We start from the raw sequence: 20,660 nt of genomic DNA, 5'->3' as shown, positions 1-20,660 counted from the left end.
GCATTATTCCTGTCAGGTGACGTCTTAAGCACCAGGAACTATTGACCAAGTTCCCAGGCAAGGCTCTAAATGTCGGCTGAGTGACACGAGCCTCGCCCCACCCTTGAGAGCATAGAAGCCCCGCCCCGCCCCCGCTCCCCCCACCCCCCGCCTTAAGGTCGAGCCGAACTCTGCCGAACCAGTCACGGATGGTATCCTAGCCCTACGAGGTCCCTCCGAGAACCTAGAAAAAGTGTCACCAGCACCTGAATCCTGCCCACTCCTTGATAGCCCCCCTCGAGGCCACTCACCAGCTACAGCCGGGATTATAGAGAAACACACGCCAGACAGCACAGGCGGAGGTGCGGGCGTCATGACGTCACGGGCCGGCGCGGCGGCGCAGGCGTAGCGCGTCACGGGCGTCCAGGCAGCGAGTGGTGTCTCGCCAGAGGTAACCTCCCGTCCCTCGCTCGGACCCCAGCGTCGGAAGCTGCTTTCGGGGCATGAGCTGAGGGCACAGCTTCGAGGCTAGCGGGTGAGTACCCGAAGCTCAGCGCCATCCTGGCCGCGGGGCCTTGGCGAAGGCTGCCCTCACCCGCTGGCTTCTAGGCCCCGCCCCGGATTGTCCTGTCTCTGGCCGGAAATAACAATCCTATTAGTGACTTCGCTGCCAGGAATCGGGAAACCTTGGTGGCTGGCCTGACCCGGAGGTTAGCGTGTAGGAATAAGCGACCCCAGTCCCCTCCTGACTTTTAGAGTAGATATTGTTCAGCTGGGAGGAGTAGATTGGCATTTGTGAACTTGTTACTCTAAGGAATTGTCGCCTTTGCCACCCCCAAAAGATTTGATAGTCACATACTTAACTTATTAGACTTTACTGTTTGTTTCTCAAAAATTCATGGGCTGAGCTGTCACATGTATGTTCTTATTTAAAATGGCCACGTGACGCAGGAATAATTGTCTCCATCTCTGCAAAGAAGAGAATTGACTTTGTTTCATTCATTCTTTCAGAAAATACTACCAACTCTGAGCCAGGCAGTGTACAATGTGCTGGGCATAGAACTATGATCAAGGCCCCATGCTGTAGGGGCTTTTATTATTTTAGAAAAATAGGCAAAAAGTAAACCCATTGTATTCACACACAAGAGCAGAGATCGTGAGGAAGATACCAACAGGAGGGACTGTTACTAAAGGCACAGTAGTTGGAAAAGTTGATTTTGAGTCCGAGTTTCTCTAGCCCCATGTCTTGTATTCTTCCTATTGACACATGGCATTTTTAAGTATCTTTTAGTGTTATAGTTGCTTTTAGACATGAGAACATCAGAAGCTCTAGCCTTCAAATCCAGTTTTCTCAGTCTGAAGTAGTGCAACCCCCAGTCACAAACCCTTCTCAAATGTTGCCTGAGTTCTAGGCATGGTTCTAAAGGCTTTAGGGGTAGAACTTGGCAGAGCTACTTACTTTAATGAGCTACTGTCCTCCCGAGGGAACTAAACTGGAGTTGTTAAGAGATAGTATCTGTCTCAGTACCTGTCAATAATTACTCATTATTTTGCCCATTTTTTTTCTTTCTTTTTTAAAATTTAGTTCTCTTTCCCTTTCAAAAATTTCTGAGAATGGAGAGTATTTCATACAAAGCTAAGCTTGAGGCACTTCTAGATACAGAAGATACATATTTTGGTTTTTAGTTTGGGGTTTTGGTTTGGGTTGGGTTTTTTGTTTGGTTTGTTTTCCTAGGAAGGTGGTCTGAAATCTGGTATAGGCAGCTATCTTCCCAGTCCCTTTATCTTTCCTTTATCATATTGTATATTTATTAAAATTTCATTTTGCATTGATAAACTGAATTTTTTTCTTCTCAGCAACCTTAACTAATAAGGAAAGCAGGGTTTATCTTTACAGATCTTTTAGGTCTATTTTCTCTATATGAGCCTGTACTGGCTGGTTTTGTGTCAACTTGACACAAGCTGGAGTTATCACAGAGAAAGGAGTTTCAGGTGAGGAAATGCCTTCATGAGATCCAGCTGTAAGACATTTTCTCAATTAGTGATCAAGGGGGTAGGGCCCCTTGTGGGTGGTACCATCCCTGGGCTGGAAGTCTTGGGCTCTATAAGAGAGCAGGCTGAGCAAGCCAGGGGAAGCAAGCCAGTAAGGAACATCCCTCCATGGCCTCTGCATCAGCTCCTGCTTCCTGACTTGCTTGAGTTCCAGTCCTGACTTCCTTTGGTGGTTAACAGCAATGTGAAAGTGTAAGCTGAATAAACCCTTTCCTCCCCAACTTGTTCCTTGGTCATGATGTTTGTGCAGAAATAGAAACCTGACTAAGACAGAGCCTTTTGCCTGCATCTATGTATGTGTATGTCATGTATACAGTGACTGAAAAAGTCAGAAGGTGTTTCATCTCTGAAGGAAGTGAGCCACCAAGTGGGTGCTGAGAACTGAACTCCTGGGTCCTCTGCAGGAGCAACGTGTCCTCTTAACTGCTGAGTCATCTCTCCAGCCCCTCAAAGTTTACTTTAAAGCATGAGGAAACTGGGCCAGCAAGATGGCTTAGCCACTAAAAGTGCTTCCCATATAACCCAGAGAGCCTGGCTTCAATCTCTAGGACCCAAGTAAAAGTGAAAAGAAACAACCAACTCTTGAAAGTTGTCTTCTGACCACTGCCTGGGCTACATGATAGCACAGCCCTCCCCCTCCCCCACACCATGATAATGAAGTAAATAAGAACAAAGAAAGTGAGGTACCAAGAAAAATAACTTCCAGTGGAAATAGAACAATTAAAAATGAAGTCTTCTGCTCTTTTCATTACCATCTTCATCACAATCCTTATTCTCCTTTCTGTGAGGTGAGATGCTTCAGGAGTGAAGACTAGGAATAATTTATCAGTCTTAATACTTCTAAGAAGCATGATTCTAAAGGCTTTAGGAGTAGAACTTGGCAGAGCTACATACCTTAATGAGATATTGTCCTCATGAGGGAATTAAACTGAAGAGTTATGAAATAACTTGCAAAAGTTAAACAAAGAAAGCAGATGGAGAACTGTAATAACTAAGGAGAACCATCTCTCATTATTACCAAAACAGTAAACTTTTTTTTCCAAAACAGTAAACTTGACCAATAGCTAATATATATTGACTACTTACTGTCCTGTAAAATAAGAACGGTTGCCTCTAATTTTACATTTGAGGAGATTGAGGCGTATAAAATTTAGATAATTAAGACAGTCTGCTTTCAAATCCAGCTCCAACTCCAGAATCTGTGCTCCTATTTTTTGTGCCACCTCCTCTCTTTACTTGTATTACTCCAAGAAGAACAGGAACATAAACTGCTCTTCCATGCTTCTTCCCTTCAATACCATCAAGAGTGTATCCTTTTTTCCTGGAGTATTATGTGGTGATAGAGCCTTTGGCTTCCTGCATTAGTCAGGAAGACTTAAGATTCTCCACATAACAGTACCTCTTTATCCTAAAAGGTAACTCTGGCTGCCAGAAGGGCTGTCCCAAGGGAACTGGTCCAGGACCCCAGTTGGGGAATAACAGGCCTTTAAAAGACTGCCCAGAGAGCATGCCTTCCTTGGATATATATTTGGATTGCATGTGAAGTCTCATGTTCACACAAGATTGTATTATTCTCCTTCCTGAATGTTCACATTGCCTTTAGTATTTCTTAGAGATTGATGGAAGCAGAAACCAAAACTCTTCCCCTCGAGAATGCATCCATCCTTTCAGAGGGCTCTCTACAAGAAGGACACCGATTATGGATTGGCAACCTGGATCCCAAAATCACAGAGTAAGTCCAGTTGATATGTCCAGAGAGATTCAGTATCTGCTGTGGATGCTCAGGAGACTTTTCAGAGCAGTGGCAGCATCTTGATCCCTTCATTTATATTGGAATTTTTCTCTAAAGAGGACACGATGCTGCTCTTAGCCTGTTCCCATTTTTTATACAACTGTGAGGGCAACTTTGGTTTCCTTCAAACATAAGCCTCTTTCTTCCTAGTCAACAAAGAGTGGGACTCTTTGCCAACTGTTCAACTCTGTTCCCATCATTTCTGGAGAATCACTGTAGAACCAACTTGAGGCATATTTTGTCTCCCAAATGGAGGAACAAATAGTCTTGGGATCTTTGTGAATAAACATATGGACCCCACTTGATTGATGGCAGTGAACAGCCACAGAACTGTAGACAGTGAGTGGGAAGGGATCTGGGAAATCACCCTAGTGCCTTTGGTTTTCACTCATTCACTAAGAGACTAGAGTGCCTGTTGGACACCCAGCACCACCATGGTAAGTGGTTTAAACACTTACCATGAGTCCTGATAACTTGGAGACTTCTGACACCATCAACTCTCTGCAATAAAGGAAATAAGACTCTAAGAGGCAGAATTACCTTGCCTAAGATCACATTACTAATTGAATTCATAGTCCTCACTCCCACTCATTCTTTCAGACCCTTTATAATGAAAAGAATGTCTTGGCAGAGAATTACTAGGTCCATGGAGGTTAGAGGGGTGAGGGTGCCCGTGGTCATTGGTGGCAGAATAGTGAGGGGTGAGTAGACTGTCTATGTGGAATAAGTACTTAAAGCAAGCATGGAATAAACCAACAGTCCTGGAATTATTCGTAGATTAGGACTAAGTAAACACAAAGGCTTTGAGAGAGAAACCCTCTCATTTGAGTCTGAGATGAGATGAGGTTTATTTAAGGATTGGGGTTAGGAAAGAGGAAAAGAGATGTAATTTTATGTCACAACACAGAGTTTTACTCCTGAGTCTGCACAGATTCAGATCAGATAAATGTGATATCATTGGGTATAAATTACAGTGATACTGAAGATATGTTGTCTTTATGTCATGGTACTCTGGCCATGGGAACACTGGAGTGTGGATTTTATTTATTAACATCCTCTCTTATGGACATGTGAATCAGCACAAGCTCTTCGTTGATATCTGTCCATGTCAATTTTCCATCATCTAAAATGCAGGCTACAAGGGGATGTTCCCCAGAGTGTTTCCATTCCCACCTCTCCTTGTCTGAATGGAAATCTAAGGCGTGGAAACAGTGCCGGTCGTGTTGGCTGTAGTTCTCTGTAATGAGGCTCCTGTGCCACTCCTGTCCTGCTGCTTGTCAGAGGGGTTCACAGGGCATCTGCCCCAAGACTTATGTCAGAATGAGGGTATGAGTGTATTCCTGAATTCCGTCTTTAACAGGAATATTGGATTAAGACTTTCTCATGTTTCAGTCAAAGGCAGATGATATTAAATGCCAGCTGTATGTCAGAGCCTTGCTGGCTGAAAGTGCTGTACTGCACCCGTAGTATCCCTATTTCTGTGGTGCCAAAACAATTTTCTCTTATTTTTCTTCTATGATTTCCTTACCTTGAAATGATTTTCCTCTCAAACAAACTGATTTGTTACATCAAGGGAAATTTGCAGAATGTCTTCCAGTTTTCCTAATTAAGCTTACCCCACTGAACACTGCTGCCACTTCCTGGCATTTCCTCTTCACCAGATCCATCCTCTTTCATATGCCTGTATCCCAGCTCCTTAACCTTATTTCTTAGTATCTTTCAGAAGTTGCTTTGAATGTTTGTCCTTTAAAAATGTTCTCTTGCCTCTTTTTAGGAAACTGTCAGGACTAGTTAAAATTATCTGATACAATTGTAGGGTGTGGTTTTTTGCTTTTGTTATTTTATACACACAGGTGGTTTTTTGGCTGCATGTATGTCTAGTGCCCTGGGAGAGCATCAGATGCCCTGGAGGAAATAAAATTACAGATGGTTGTGAGCCACCATGTCGATGCTGGGAGTGGAATCCAGGTCCTCTGGAAGAACATCCATTCTCTGAACCACTGGGCAATCTCCAGCCTTGATGGTAGTTTTTCAAACAGCATTTAAACAATGCAATCTGCCCTTCATTTTCCTCACATTTATTTTGTCATTACTTCTGGTTGCTCTGTGTGTATCTGTGTCTTTTGGATATTAATCTTGGTTCTTCTTAAGTTATACTAGGACATCCTTCAGTCTCTTTTCAAGAATATGACAGTCTGGCACTCAGACATTATGTTCTTTGCACTCATGGTGATTTCTTACCCACAGTTCGGCTACATAAACTCTTGGATCCTGTTCTTCTGTGTTAGATATAGTGAACCTACATGAATACTTAAAATACAACCACTCCCAAATATTGCTATATTGTAAGATTGAGCTTTTGTGAACATAGTGTCTTATCAATGCTTACTGTTTCACAACTATGCTGTATGCCAGAGGCATTTATGTGACTAAATAGGTCTTGAGGGAGTGGTGGGCACTTGCTCTTACAGCAGTAGTTAAGCCTAAATCCCACTAATTCCCACTGTGTTCTGATTCCTCAGCTTCTTTGTAACTCATGGTTTTGTAAAGTGAGAATGTTCAACTGAATAGCAGAAACATTTCCTCTAACACTCTGTGAAGTCCTCATAATAGCCTAGGTGAGTGGAACAGATTAGCCATTCTTATAGGGAAAGGAAAGTTACATGAGTTGGCTCGATTTACAAAGCAGTTTATGATAGCTCTACCTTCCTCCTCCTAGTTCACTGCACCTTTACTCAGATGTTCTGGTAGTCAGAGTAACTGAGTAACCATGACCTAAAGCATCCTGTTTTGAATTTAAACGTGGAAATTTCTAAATTACTGTGAGACCTGGACTATAAGCTTAGAATATTACCTTTAAATATCACCAATACTTTCAGGAGAGAAGCCAAAAAGTTAGTATCTTAGATGTTGATTGACATTCTGTCTTTATTCTTATTCAAATATTAAATGTGCTCTATAAAATAAGAAAGTAACTTTTGCATGTAAGTGTGAGAGAGAACATTTGTAGAAATGTTAATAGTGCCTTCTAAGCAGAAGGAACCATAAATGTAGGTAAGTCATGGTTAAGAAAGAAGGCTCCATGTAAACAGATTCAAAAGGACTGTTTGCCTTAAGGCAAGGATGAGTACTAAATGGTAATGAATGCAGCTGGAAGGTTGAATACTGTCAGGTGAAGATGGGCTCTTTAAATTGTATTCAGACAAGTTGAAGTTCATGTGGAATGTCCCAAGGATTTTTAACAAGAACCCGATTCAAGGCAGTAGTAATGTTTTAGTGGGGGATTCAAGGCTGAGGGTGCAGGTTAGTCGGCTGATACTCACCTGTTGCCCTGCCACACAGATAGGGCAGTGAACGTGGAGATTGGTGGGTAAGTCTGAGATGTGAAAAATGGGAGTGGAGAAGAGTGGAGAGGAAGGATGATTCTGAAGGATGTTGCTATTTTTGTTTTATAACACTAGGGCTCAGACTCGGCCTCAATCCCAGAGAGGTCTTGCCTGGGGAATGTAAACAACTTAAACGCCTATTGACCATAGAGTAGTGATGAAGAAGTCAGTTTGCAGTAAAGACCAAGGAGGTAGAAAGCCACCAGGGGCAAGTGTCCTTCTGGTGCTGACTTTCAGGGGATTAACTGGGTAAACCAGGACTCACTGGAAATAGATGCACGAGCCTGTAGCAGCAATGTGTTTGTCTTTTCTCTCTCAGTCCATTCCATGTTCTTCCTTCATAGGCCGTGGTTTGCATGAAATGATATTTGCTGTTTGCTTAAGTCTGAGACAATAAAGCATTTAGTAAGGTGTAGCGCACAGGACAAAAAAGTTCTCCTCTTAATAATTTCTATAGGCTATAAGGAAATTTTTCTCTAAAAACACTATATATTAAATTAAAAAAAAAAATCCTCAAGATCATTTCATTAGCTCTCTGTTGCCTCTGTTTCCTATAACCTCAAAACAAAATTCCTTGTATACACATTCCACATGACCTGTCCCTCCTCGATACTCTCTTCCAGACTTTACTATTCTCATTGCATGGTGTTCACTCATGCTAACACTGCATTCAAATGTCCCCCTTTCTCAGGCTTTCCCACACTCCTCACTGCAACCCCCGCGTGATTATGCATTTTCTTTTCCTCTTACCATCATTGAGGGCCTAGAAGACAGTTTTATTCATATAAAGGTCCTTAGCACATAGTAGGTATCTGTTTTAGCATTTGTACAGGTGATTGCTTCTGTGCCACCAAGCAAGAAGACTATTTTAATGACTCGTTAGGAGAAGAAAGCCCTGATTGGGTTACAGAAGTGTGTGGGGGACAAGTATACCAATTCTCTTTCCCGAAGGCAGCAGGGTGCACATTTCATTAAGGAAAGCAAGCCTGCTGATGAGGACTGAGCTCCCATACTCCAGCAGCAGATGAAAGTACTTGCAGATGTGGAGGCAAGAGGCTTCAGGCTTTTTTCACTATCTGAGCCTGCAGTCCCCATCTCCAGGAAGCAAAGGAGTAAACATTTCATTCCTTTTGTTTCAGTGTTCCGATAATTTCAAGAAATTATCAAACAAGAAAAGAAATCTTAGAGAAGTTGAAAGACACAGACCTAAGCAGATGTTCCTGGAATCTTAAGGTCACACTTCTCAGGCAGCATGTGTTTGTTAGCTTTACAATGAATAATCTGTTGGCATTTTTTCCCTGAGTAAATTAAAATTCATTTCCTAGGAAATGCCAATCGCGTTACCTTCCTGCTATTTAGCAAAACGGAGCTAATGAAAAGATAGCTGTGCCGTACTAGCCTTAAGTTTTGTTTTGTTTTAAATGCATTTGCCCCACCATTCTGTGGCATTGCCATGGTGTAAAGGTTTGAATGGGTGTAGTAAGAGCAGGTGTAGCTATGAATTGAAGCCTGGAGGGGAGACAGCCTTGCTATAAGCCTGTCCAGATAATCAAGAACAGAGATTTGAGATGTCTCCCAATTCCCCCCAAGAGTCCTACATTCTCACTGGGTAATTGAGGTCTCCTGATGGGAAGCAGTTATTAAGTACCAGGTTGTTTTCTATTTCAAACTTAGTCCAAGGACCAGGTTACTATCCACAGTGGGACTTGGGAGCCTTTCATCCTATCCCAGTACTAGACCTGTATTGTATCTTTCTACGATGATATCAGACACCCAACTATGATGGACGTGCTTATTGATACACATTAGTGTCAGATTTAGTGCAACGTGATATATTTCCTATCCCTCCTTCCCAAAGGAGACCTTGCTCAAGAATATACTTTTGGTGTGTTTCTCCTAGAAAACAATGTGAATATAAATGTGCCTGGCAGACTTTCCTGACTCCCCATGAGGTAGAATTCCAAGTAGTAACACATTTAGCATGTGGGCTGATACCTTTTTAGTATCAAGGGGACAGCATTGTTTAGAGAAAGCCTTGACTCCGTTTGAATAGCTTAGAGGATGCCAGGAGGAAGGCCAGAGGAAAAGGAAATGGGAGAGCTGTTGGTTTGTCTCACCCTTACATCGGATGACAGGAAATCAGAATGGAGATTGGCCACAGCTACCTGCTAAGGCCACATCTGTCTCCGAACAACTCAAAAACCTTATAGGAACCAATGAGTGTTATGAGTGAGGTCCATAAGAATGGGATAAGCAGAATGGCAAAGAAATAGTTTGGGTGAACCTCTGCCAGAAATAAATTCCTTCCTTGACTCTTTCTTATTACGGAAACTGAGGTTGGCTGGTTCACAGAGCTAGCCAGTGTCCCCTACATGGTGTGAGAGCAGCCTCAGTCTTGTTTGGCTTCCATGTTGTCCTAACTTCCTGTCATATTTTAAGTCCTGTGGAAGTGCCACTAACTATAGTTGGATTCTAGTAGAGTCTCTCTCAGGTACATGGTTAATGATTAGCTACAAAGTGTAATAGAGAGCTATTTTAGGACTGGCTTTTATATGTGTGAGTAGGGGTGGTTTTACAACTTTGTTTGTTTTTGATTCAGGGTAGGTTTGAGAGTTATGTGTGTGTTTCTGATGAAGTTACAGATATTCATAAGAGCTATTTCGTTGCCAAGAAATTAAAAAATAAATAGATCGACTACTATTTTTGAGTTTTTCTTCAAAAGAAAAACAAACAGTGCTTGTATGCCAGACAGCTCTTTGTTAGGTGTGGTTTTGTTTGGTATTTTGTGTTGGACAGATGCATAGTAGGCATGACCATTCTAGTTCCCATTCCAAATAGAGCCAAACAGTCCTGTTTCCCAAATAAACTAACAGAAGTTTGTAGGAAAGCTCAGGGCATTGGCCAGGGAACTTTTGCCTGGGGTAAATCACCTCCCTCTTTTATCTTACATTTGAGGCTGAGCAGTGCCGAGCAGCGTTCCCTGAGTGAACTCATGGTTCTTCTATCTCCACAGATACCATCTCCTCAAACTCCTCCAGAAGTTTGGCAAAGTAAAGCAGTTTGACTTCCTCTTCCATAAGTCGGGTGCTTTGGAGGGCCAGCCCCGAGGGTACTGTTTTGTTAACTTTGAAACTAAGCAGGTAATTGAGCTCCCTCTACCTCTTATAGTCTGCACTCTGTCATAGTCTGTTTTATATATATATATATATCTTGACCACCAGACCGCATGGGCAAGAGTCATGTCTGGTTAGTCTCTCTGCGCCTCACACTGAGCTAAAGGCTAGGTCCTTCCACCAGTGAATTTAAGTAGTACAGCTTGCACAAACATCCTCTCCCTGGTTTCAACAGAGTTATACCCTCTTGAGTTATAGATTCAGTGAGACTGCCACAAAAAACAAGATGATGAGCAGTGGAGGCATGCATTCAACATTGGCCTTACCACTACACGTGCACACACATGGGTCCACACGCACTACACATATTACTCAGGGGCATACATAACTTATATACACATGTACAAATTTTGTGTGTGTATGAGAGAGAGTTTCTTAGTCTCAAAAGATGCATACAGATTTTATTTGTGTGATGTTGAGATTAAGCCCAAGGCCAGTATGTCTACTCCCTTTTTGTCCCCTTTGAGACAGCCTCACTATGTATGTAATCCCTCACAGAGTGAGGAATTCACAGAGTGCCTGCCTCTGCCTCCTCAGTGCTGGGATTAAAGCCATGCATGTTCCATCATGCCTGTCTGAACCCAGGGTTCACGCTAGCTAGATAAATACCACTGAAATAACCCTGCTCATAACACATGTTGCTCTTCAGTGATCTGTATCACAGATTTGTGTTTCACTTGTGACTTAGAGTACAGTTCAAAAGTAAGCATCAGGTGCCGCGTGGAATGGTGGCACTTGTAATCCCAGCATTCAGGAAGCAGATCAGGTGGGATCTCTGCATTTGAAGCCAGCCTGGTCTTATATAGTAAGCTCCAGTCCAGCCAAGGCTGTACAGTGAAGCTCTGTCTCAGAAAAAGAAAAAAAAATCCTAAGTTCTGATGACTGTCTAATATATGGGTTTATATTACCTGAACCCCAGTTGTTAATTATTTGAATCACCAGCAGTGACTGACTGTATAAACATTATAGAGTGGGTATTATTAGAGCTCTAACTATGTGCATCCACTGCATTTAGGGAAACGGAATGAATGGCATCACCAAAGGGCATCATTTTTAGCCAGGCATAGTGGTGAGTTTTATCCCAGTGCTTGGGAGGCAGAGGCAGGTGGATTTCTGAGTTCAAGGCCAGTCTGGTCTAATGAGTGAGTTACAGGACAGCCAGGGCTACATGGAAAAACCCTGTCTCAAAAAACCAAAACAAAATCAAGGCAAATGCATAATTTTCCTTAGTGTAGTTGCCACAGCCAGGCATAGTTGCACTGCCCTAGGGAGACTGAAGCAAGAAGGTTGAGCGTTGGAGGGCCACCTGGACAACCTAGTAAGGAAAAAAGATAGAGCTGCCAGAATTCCTACCAGAAACAATGCATCTGAGAGTTCTAAAACTGCACAGGGGCATCATTTATCCTTACCAGGGCTGAGAATTTTCTATTTCCTCTAATTTTTTTTCAGATACCATAGGCAACAAATGAAATGTTATTTAATTGTCCACTCCTTTTTAGAAGCAATGTTCATATGATAATCATTTTTAAGTGCTTTTCCTTGATAGAGTGATGAAGATTCTTGCCCACAACTAAAACCAGAGGTCATGGGAGGGACATATGTTTATTTAAAAACCCTGAACTAGTAGTCACAAAACATACTTTATATTCCTGCATTTTTTTTAACTTTGATCAAGTCTCTTGGCCTCAGTTTTATCTAAAAATGGGGAAAAGTAAGAGGTTTTCTTTTGCAATTTGGAAGACTATGAGGATACATAAATATTCATGTGACAGCACAGTTGGCATTTATTATTGACCTTGTAAACTTTGGAATAATGTACAGAGATGGCAGTTGTTCTTTAGAATGCTTATCCCTTGTTGGCTTCTGCTGCTGCTGCTACCTTAGAGCTAAGAGAGCATTATGGACATTCTAATCCTGCAAGTAAAACAAAGCATGTGTCCTGTCTAGCACTCTGTAGCTATGGTGGAGCATTCTTACGACCTGTGAGTAGCTCATGCCTGATACACAGTGGATAGTGAGCAAATGTTTATAGAATAGATGTCTGCTGAGTGCTGGAGACTCACTGCTGATACCAGAGTGCTGTGCTTATGTGCATTACTCCTCGGCCTCAACGCTCCCTCTTGTTACAGTCTTCCCTTTGGGCCTCTTCACCCCTACTACATGTGAGTTACACTTAGTTGAATGCCTCATGGACACCAGTGGTTTGTCAGGATGGGAAAGTGCAGCCAGGTTTGCTGAGAGCGACTTCTCCAGCTTTAGGCGCTCCTTTTAACCTGTTGCTGCTGTATCTGATCAGGAAAGGGTCAAAAGAGTTTGTGTGCTGAAAGCCAGGTGCACAGGCTGACTCACACAGATACCTCGCTCAGTCTCTTGGATTAGCCATGCTTTCTCCAGCTTGATTTCTTTCTTATCCTTGAAGCTGTAGTCCTGCGTGAGTACAGGTTCATGATGTAGTAATCTGCACACCTGCTAAAGCATGTGTGTAGAAAGATAGCACCTGAGCAGGCAGTGCTGTCAGCTCACACACGAAGTGTCTCCCCTGTGCTCCCTGCTTTTCATGCCCTCCAAAGACTCACAGCCACCCCTGGGGAACAAGTACTATGACCGTATTTTACAGCTGACAAATTCAGATACTTTAAGTACCTGCCAAGTGCTGTTCTGCCAACAAATGATAGAGGATTTGAAATTTTGTTTCATTTTAAAATTTGAGATGTTATTGTTGGTTTACCATTTGAAATTAATTATAAGTCAAGTTGAATTATAAGCCGAGTTACCAAAAGCAATGTGATTAGAAACCCAGTTATCGAAACTTACTGAGGCCCTATGAGATAACTAATAAGTGTTTGAATTTCTGACTGACTCTTGTCCTGTCTTGGACAGGAAGCAGAACAAGCCATCCAGTGTCTGAATGGCAAGCTAGCACTGTCTAAGAAGCTGGTTGTACGATGGGCCCATGCTCAAGTCAAGGTAAGTCTAGGGGAGACAGACAGCAAAGCACCTCATCCCAGCTGAGTCTCTGAAGAATAGCCCCCAGCTCTCCATTACATCGAGCCTATTTGTACCATACCCATGCTTTGCTCTCCTGTGCGGGCATTTACCATGTATCTTGCCAGACTTTTCTCTTGAAAGCTTCTCGAGAGGAAGTAAGTTCTTTCATTGTTTCTCTGCACAAGCACACAGATCCTGCTTTGATTGATTTTTGCACGTGGCTAATGTGTACACTGAGACCTCCATCTTTTTTTTTTTAAAAATAGAAATTGTTCTTGGGCGGGGGTGGGGGGCATCTATTTTTAAAACTCCTCACTGTTGACATTAATAGACTCTTCCCAGCTTCACATCTCTAAGGAGAGTTTGCATGTATTTATTGTTCTAAATGCTTGAGAAGTGGGTAGGTTCTTTGTGCTTAAAGCACTGCAGTCTCTCTCCTGCAGAGGTTGGGAGAATGACTAGAGTGTGGGTTTGTGGAACTGTGCAGGGTCTGTATGTCTCCAGGCCTTGAAAATGGCATACTGCCATGTCCATTGTATAGTTGGTCTCTTGGGGAAAGGTACTATAAAAGCTGAGTCTTTTTTTTTTTAAGGTATTCTAGCCAAGCTATGGTGGCACACGCCTTTAATCCCAACACTTGAAAGGCAGAAGCAGGTGGATTTTTGTGATTTTTCAGACCAGCTTGGTCTATAGGGCAAATTCCAGGACAGCTTGGGCTATAGAAAGAAACTGTTTAAAAAAACAAAACAAACGAAAAGGTATTCTGTTCCAGCTGGCACACAGGTGGTAAAGCAGGCTTGTGGACTCCAGCAGTCCCAAGAGACAACCCTTGCTGCAAACCTGCCAGCAGACAGATTTGTAGCTATCAGAGCCGGAGCTTAGCTAGATGAACCCAGGTTCTGATCTGAGGCATGCTGCCTGCTTCCCAGCACACTTCCCTATACGAACTCAGAGTAAACTGACACCTGAATAGCATATCCTTGCTGAAAAGCAGGTTATATAAGCTGTGAGGCCTATGTACATCCCAGGTCATGATAATGTCTTAAGACACACACAGAATTATCAAATGAATAAAATAAAACTTTTATTCAGAATAAAACTAAGTCTCATTTGCCAAAGTGGCCAGTGTTTCCCATCCTGCATCTCATGAAGAGGCAAGCAGCAGAAATCACCCTTCATCCTGCCTTTCATATGAAATCTCTACCTCGAGGTTCCTTTCTGACCAGAGGCTCCTTCCTGATTGCTCTTCAGTACCACATTTACTTTTCACAATAAGTATGTAATTATCTGACATCAAATTAAACTCCTTTCCTATGTAATGTTTTCTGTATCCGCCACTGAACATTGTTACTACTCCTCTTCTCCACTCAGGCTTATTAAGAATTGAGTATTATGCTTGGTACTTTGCAGAATCTAACAGAATTTTAAAGTGTTTTGAATAAAACAAATACTGTAAGAGGCATTATATGGCAGTTGTAAGAATGTAAGTGGGCAGCCCTGCTGTGCATTTGTACCATCTGTGAATTTGAGCAGTGAAATTCTTAGCTGAGAAATTCTTCCTCTCCCCCAAAAAAGACTAATGACTTCTTGACTTCTTTTTCTAGGACAAAATTTTTGCATTAATATTAAATATAAAGTAGGCCTAAGATTGCCTAGAAATATGCTGGTGATAAACTTGATAGGATTAGTGTGTTTTAACCCATGTAGTACTTACTGTCAGAGCTAATTTCTGCCTAGGTGAAATAATTTACCCTTTTATTCACTTTCAGAGATATGATCATAACAAGAATGATAAGATCCTTCCCATCAGTCTTGAGCCATCCTCAAGCACTGAACCTGCTCAGTCTAACCTCAGGTAAGGCGACATCTGTAGGGCCATCACTAACCATTTGTAAATACTTTCATTTACAGTATAGTGAATCTATAGGCTCTTGATCTAGTGTAGAATCACACAGATCTGTTGTGTTGAGAGAGAAATATTCACTATATATTTCCTCTTTTTCCACACTCCTCCACTATAATCATGTACCACCATTTATAGAATCCATTCATTGAAAAAAGAACAGGTTTAATAGACACGCACTAGCACTGGGAGATGAATCACATACAGCCTGACCCTGAAAACAAGCATTCTAATGAGACCTTGGTCCCTGGCATTTTCATTATGTACTAATTCCTCCCTGACCATGGACTCTCTTATGTTTGCAGACATTTTATTCTATGTATCCTTGCAGCAACTATAATAGTTTTGTTCCAGTTTGTAAGAATTGTCAGCTGCTGCTTTGGAGTTAATTCAAAACAGGGGCACTAAGAGTTGAGTAGAGAAGGGGAGTTCAGTGAGTGGTTGAGCAGAAGCAGTTGTGTGTGTGTGTGTGTGTGTGTGTGTGTGTGTGTGGTGTTCGGGGATTTTGTTGGTTTTTGTGTTTTCTTTCTTTGCACTGTAGCTTAGGGAAAAAGTTTAATAATAACAGTAACAATAGTCAGGATCTATTGAGCTGTCTATAGCAAGAACTTTGCTAAGAACTTTACTTAGAGTGTATACTTTAATACCATAAAAAGCACTTCACATATGGAAAAAATGAAGCTTAGAAAAGTGAAATATCACTGCTGAAACCATGCTGGTAGTAAAGTAACAGAACCAGAATTTAAAAACTGGCCTAATGGACCATCCTTGACTTCCTATTCAAGATTCCTCCAGGTTATACATGTCAAGATTCATATTTAAGCCTGTTCAAGAGAACAGAAGGTATGTGAGGGAACACCCATGGATCAGAAGTCAACAGTTACTCTCAGTTAATGCAAGATTATAAACTCTGCAATACCTGTTTGCATGGAACATCAGACAGGAAGGAAACATGTCCTGCTCACAAGTGCTGTTCACTGAGCCACACAGAGTTAAAGTGTCTCACTAACCTGCAAGGGAAGGGAGATGGTCTAGAGATTGAAATTAATAACATAGAAAACAAATGTGATTTCTTTAGAGTCATTGAGAGCTCATATCCATGTACCATCATCCCCATAAAGTCTAATGCTCCTTGGTCAGATATTAATCTCCGTGGAGATTTTGATAGCTCTCCTGTAGTGCTCTCTAACTTATGCTTAGTGGTCTCACCGTGATAGTGAACATGGCTTTAACTTTTCCCTCTGTGCATGCAGCTTGTTTACCACAGCCTGGTGCTTTCCGTCTACTTTTTAATTGAGAGTCTTTCAGTCTTTTATCATTCTTTTACAACTGTGCTTCAGTAGAAGAGGGTATTTCCCTATGACTCATGCAGATGGAAGAAAAACCAAACTACATCTTTGTAACACAATGTACTGCACTTAGAAATACAATGTAGGGCTACTTCTGATAGCATGAATTTCAAAAAACTGCATATTTTTGTGCAGGTCACGTGCTGTTGGATCCATGCATACAGGAAAGCATCTGCTTTTCTCATGTTTGACCCCTTCTTGTTGACTTAGTTTCTAATTGGCTGCCCACAAAAATATATGGGAATATTCAACTGCTATATGCCATTTGCAGATCTCTAGAAGACCATGTGGACACTCTTTCTAAGCTATAGACCATCGACAGCATCATGAATGATAGATGGGGCATCTGTGAGGCAGCACATTACTGCCTGAGTGCTTTGCATTTTGATCCAGGGACTGCAGTGACCCCAGTCAGAAGTAAATGCCTCACAGCTTACACAGCATCCCTTACTTCATCCTTTCTGTGTCTGCAGAGATGTACTACTTCCTCTCTGATACAGAGGAAAAACAAAGGCTTTTTAACAAAGAAACAGGTTGAATCCTAATCCTACAGTTTATTAGCCCTGTGAACCCTGGGCACACTTATGTCCCTTTGTATTTATCCATAAAATCCTGAGGGTAACCCTTCTTGGGTTATTAATAAGCACTAGAATCAATAAAGTCCTGACAGTGGTGGGTGTCTGACTCATTGTAACATATTTATTAATAAAAATAAACTCGGGGCTGTAGATATGGTTCAGAGGTTAAGAACATTAGCTGTTCTTCCAGAGAATGTAAGTTCAATTCCCAGCACCTACATGGTGGCTCATAACTATCTGTAACTCCAGTTCTAGGGGATCTGATGTACTCTTCTAGACTCTGAAGGCACCAGGCACAGGCATATATGCAGGTCAAACATCCAACAAAAAGTTTTTTTAAAAAAACTCAGTGGCTGAAAAGGTGTGATAGTGTGTATTAGTTAATAACATGGGTCTTTGAGCCAGTTTGTATCCACATCTCAGCTCTCACTCACGAGCCATTTAACATTTGCAAAATAAGAAACAGAACCTACGTTTAACACCATTGTCAGTCAGTCCTGTGTTTTGGTTACTTTCTGACAAGCACTGAGATACTACCTAAGGTCTGTGTCTCAGGACTGACTATGTAAGGGCATATGACATGCAAAACTCTGCCTGGGCTTATATGATAAAAGCATAATTGGTTTTCAGACTTTATTTTTCTCATTTGATGTTTATAATTTTATGTCATGCTGCTTCCCTAACACACATCAGCGTAAGAAGGGGAGAGATGCAAGCACTTTCTGAGTGTGCCTCAGCCCTCTCTGACCCTCTGCTGTGCTTTTTCCAGTGTCACTGCAAAGATAAAAGCCATTGAAGCAAAGCTGAAAATGATGGCAGAAAATCCTGATGCAGAGTACCCAGCAGCGCCTGTTTATTCCTACTTTAAACCGCCTGATAAAAAAAGGACTACTCCTTACTCTAGAACAGCCTGGAAGTCTCGAAGATGATGGTCATGAATTACCAGAGCAGCAAAAGCAAATGGTCTCCATGTCTGAAGTCCTTCGCCGATGTACTTTGTAGATGTGAATGGTACTACCAACAGAGCACGGTCTCTCATTAGGGCCGGTGATGTAACATGCTTGGGTATTCATATGGATATGTCTTCCCTGAACTATGTGTGGAATTGAGCATCGTCCAGAATAAATAGGAATGTGTCCAAACTGTGAGTTGAACACTGAGATGCTCTAGTTGGCTGCTTTGTTTGGATTTGTAACTCCAGAAACACAGTGTGCCAGAGAAAAAACAAGCATACAAAGTTGTTATTTAAATCAGGAAACTAAATTTATTAACATCCACCAAAATCTTTTAGCATTTTTATGTATACACATCTCAACATAAACAAAAAATAAGGGCGAGGGTGGGAAGTGAGAGACGTTTACAGTCATTTTTAGAACTGTTTGGGAATGTACTGTAGAAATCCTTCCTGGACTAAAAAGAGAATTCTTGGCAAAAAGCAGCTGATCCCTTGAGTGAATGTTGTAGCAATCTGTTTAAGAATTATGCTTATTATTTCCAAATCTCAATTAGGAAAATGTGGTGTCTGTCTTAAAATTGTTTATGTCAACAAAGTGTAGAATCACGTTTAACATTTTTACCACAACAGACACTCTATTTGGAAATCCAGCTTTTATTCTTTGGCAATCGTGAATTTGGAATCTGAATGACCTTGCCTTCTATAATACCAAATGTTATTACTAACCTGGATTTTAATACACTTATGCATGAGATTGTTTTATAGCATGAGGTTGTTCCAGTTAGAACTGTATCATGATCAATCTAAATAGAAAAGCAGAATTTCTTTGAAAACCTAAAGTTTGCTGTATTGGTCACGGTCAACCATTACTTTCTCACAGTTGTATGGGGCTGTAAGAAGTGGGTGAGTGACCTTGTTGCAGCTGAAAAGGAAAGTGCCGTGAGCAGCAGGAGTCAGCAGCCAGTGCTCAGGCACCAAGACATAACAGCCACACATGTTCTGTCCTTATGGAAGACTGCACGGCTTAAAAATGAACGGTATTCTGACAGCATGCTTCTCTCCAGATATCTTTGTCTCTTTGGACATATGACTATGGTAGTATAGAGACATGCATAGACAGCCTTGGGAATGTGCTCCTTCAGCTCAGTGCTGATCACTTTGCTGCCAGGCCTGACGGACTGTTTCATTAGCAGCACCTTTCTTCACTGAGCAGATCGCTGTCGCTCACCACAGGTGCCACCCATGATGGCTTGGGTTGTAGAGACTCAAGTCTTCCTGGGGTTAAGACACTTGACTTGACCTCTGAGGTTTCAGAATCCACAGAACTGCTTCAGAGGAATTCTTACTGCTTTTCCCAAGGCCGGTCTTTTTAGCTCTCTTTAGATACTGAATAAGTCCCAGATTTATCAGTTATGTGTATCTGTGATGCAGGAAACTCTCCTTCCACTTGGGAGCTCGTTCAGGGAAGTGGGAACACTGACTCCCATTTGTCTGGTGACTTCTTAGAATATAGAAGTCACCATTTCATCCTTAAGTTCTCAAAGAGTTGTGGTGGAGTAGAATTTGATGCCAATAGCCTTCTATTTTTAATAGGAACCTAGAGAATACTTAGGATTATCTAGAGTTGTTTCTTTAGAATCTAGAACTATTTATTTGTATTTAAACAATGTATGATTTGTACCAATTCTTACCCCTCTATGTGAATAAACGTAAGACGGTATCTATGTGGTCTTATCGTCTTTCATCCACGTCCTGGATCACAGTTCTCTGGTAGACTGGTTTCCATTCAAATCGGCCAGTAGCTGCTTTCAAGTGCCTTCTCTCTAGAAGGCTGGACAGGCCAAGTCTCTTCATCCCTTTGCCTGCCTAACCTTGCCATTAGAGGTGAGGAAGGGGACTAAGTGGTCTCCTGGCACAGGTGGCTGAGTGGAAAATGGGAGGTTGAAGTCCCTGCATGTATCATGAACGTTCCTTCTCTCTAAGTACGAGTTTTCACAGAATGAATGTGCACATTATAAACATGCTGAAAGGCTCTGATGAGAAGAAGCTTTCAATCACAGGGTTAGCCCATACTATTAAGAGATCATCTGTACTTTGAAATTATTCTTTGGTTGCTATTTGTCAAAATCATCTCACTTTTAGTTTTGACTTATTTGAGTGGAGAATTGATGGGAATACTTAGGAGTGGAGGGTTGATGGGAATACTAAGGTGGAAGGTGTGACATTTCCTCAGACACATAGCATTACTCTAACCTGTTGGATTTCTGTACTTGGCACCTTAGTGTTTAGGGGAAGGGCCACCTGAGGAGACATTACACAAAGCATGTTGTAAATCAAGAAAGCCCTGGTTTTATGAAGCCATGCATTCTACAACCCTATCTCTTATTACAAAGATGAGCAGCTAATTGCCAAATTCATCCATCCATTTCTGATTTTTATACTAGTGCATAAAAGAGCAAGGTATTCTTGCCTTATAAATTAAATGTTAAACATTTCCTGTGTGTA

General features: G+C 41.7%; 2 protein-coding genes across 3 annotated transcripts in view; one reads left to right on the top strand and one right to left on the bottom strand.

Moving 5' to 3' along the window:
* Window positions 1-514, bottom strand: part of Mrrf (mitochondrial ribosome recycling factor) — a 53,670-nt gene extending 53,156 nt beyond the window's left edge. The window contains exon 1 of the mRNA XM_031370041.1: window positions 291-514. The gene's annotated coding sequence lies outside the window, so the exon portion shown is untranslated. The remainder of the gene's footprint in view (window positions 1-290) is intronic.
* On the top strand, window positions 144-19,875 carry Rbm18 (RNA binding motif protein 18). Of its 2 annotated transcripts, none has more exons than XM_031370045.1 (6): window positions 144-514; window positions 3,635-3,763; window positions 10,223-10,349; window positions 13,263-13,349; window positions 15,140-15,225; window positions 17,970-19,875. In XM_031370045.1, the coding sequence occupies exons 2-6, from the start codon at window positions 3,651-3,653 to the stop codon at window positions 18,127-18,129; spliced, it is 573 nt and encodes a 190-aa protein (XP_031225905.1). In that variant the 5' UTR covers window positions 144-514; window positions 3,635-3,650; the 3' UTR covers window positions 18,130-19,875. The 2 variants fall into 2 exon arrangements, with proteins under 2 accessions (XP_031225905.1, XP_031225906.1); XM_031370046.1 differs by having other exon boundaries at window positions 412-514; window positions 3,645-3,763.
* The last annotated feature ends 785 nt before the right edge of the window (window positions 19,876-20,660 follow it).

Source organism: Mastomys coucha, unplaced genomic scaffold, assembly GCF_008632895.1.
Source record: "Mastomys coucha isolate ucsf_1 unplaced genomic scaffold, UCSF_Mcou_1 pScaffold15, whole genome shotgun sequence".
Taxonomy (NCBI): domain Eukaryota; kingdom Metazoa; phylum Chordata; class Mammalia; order Rodentia; family Muridae; genus Mastomys; species Mastomys coucha.
The sequence above is the reverse complement of the archived record's forward strand: the minus strand, read 5'-3'. Positions and strand labels throughout refer to the sequence as shown.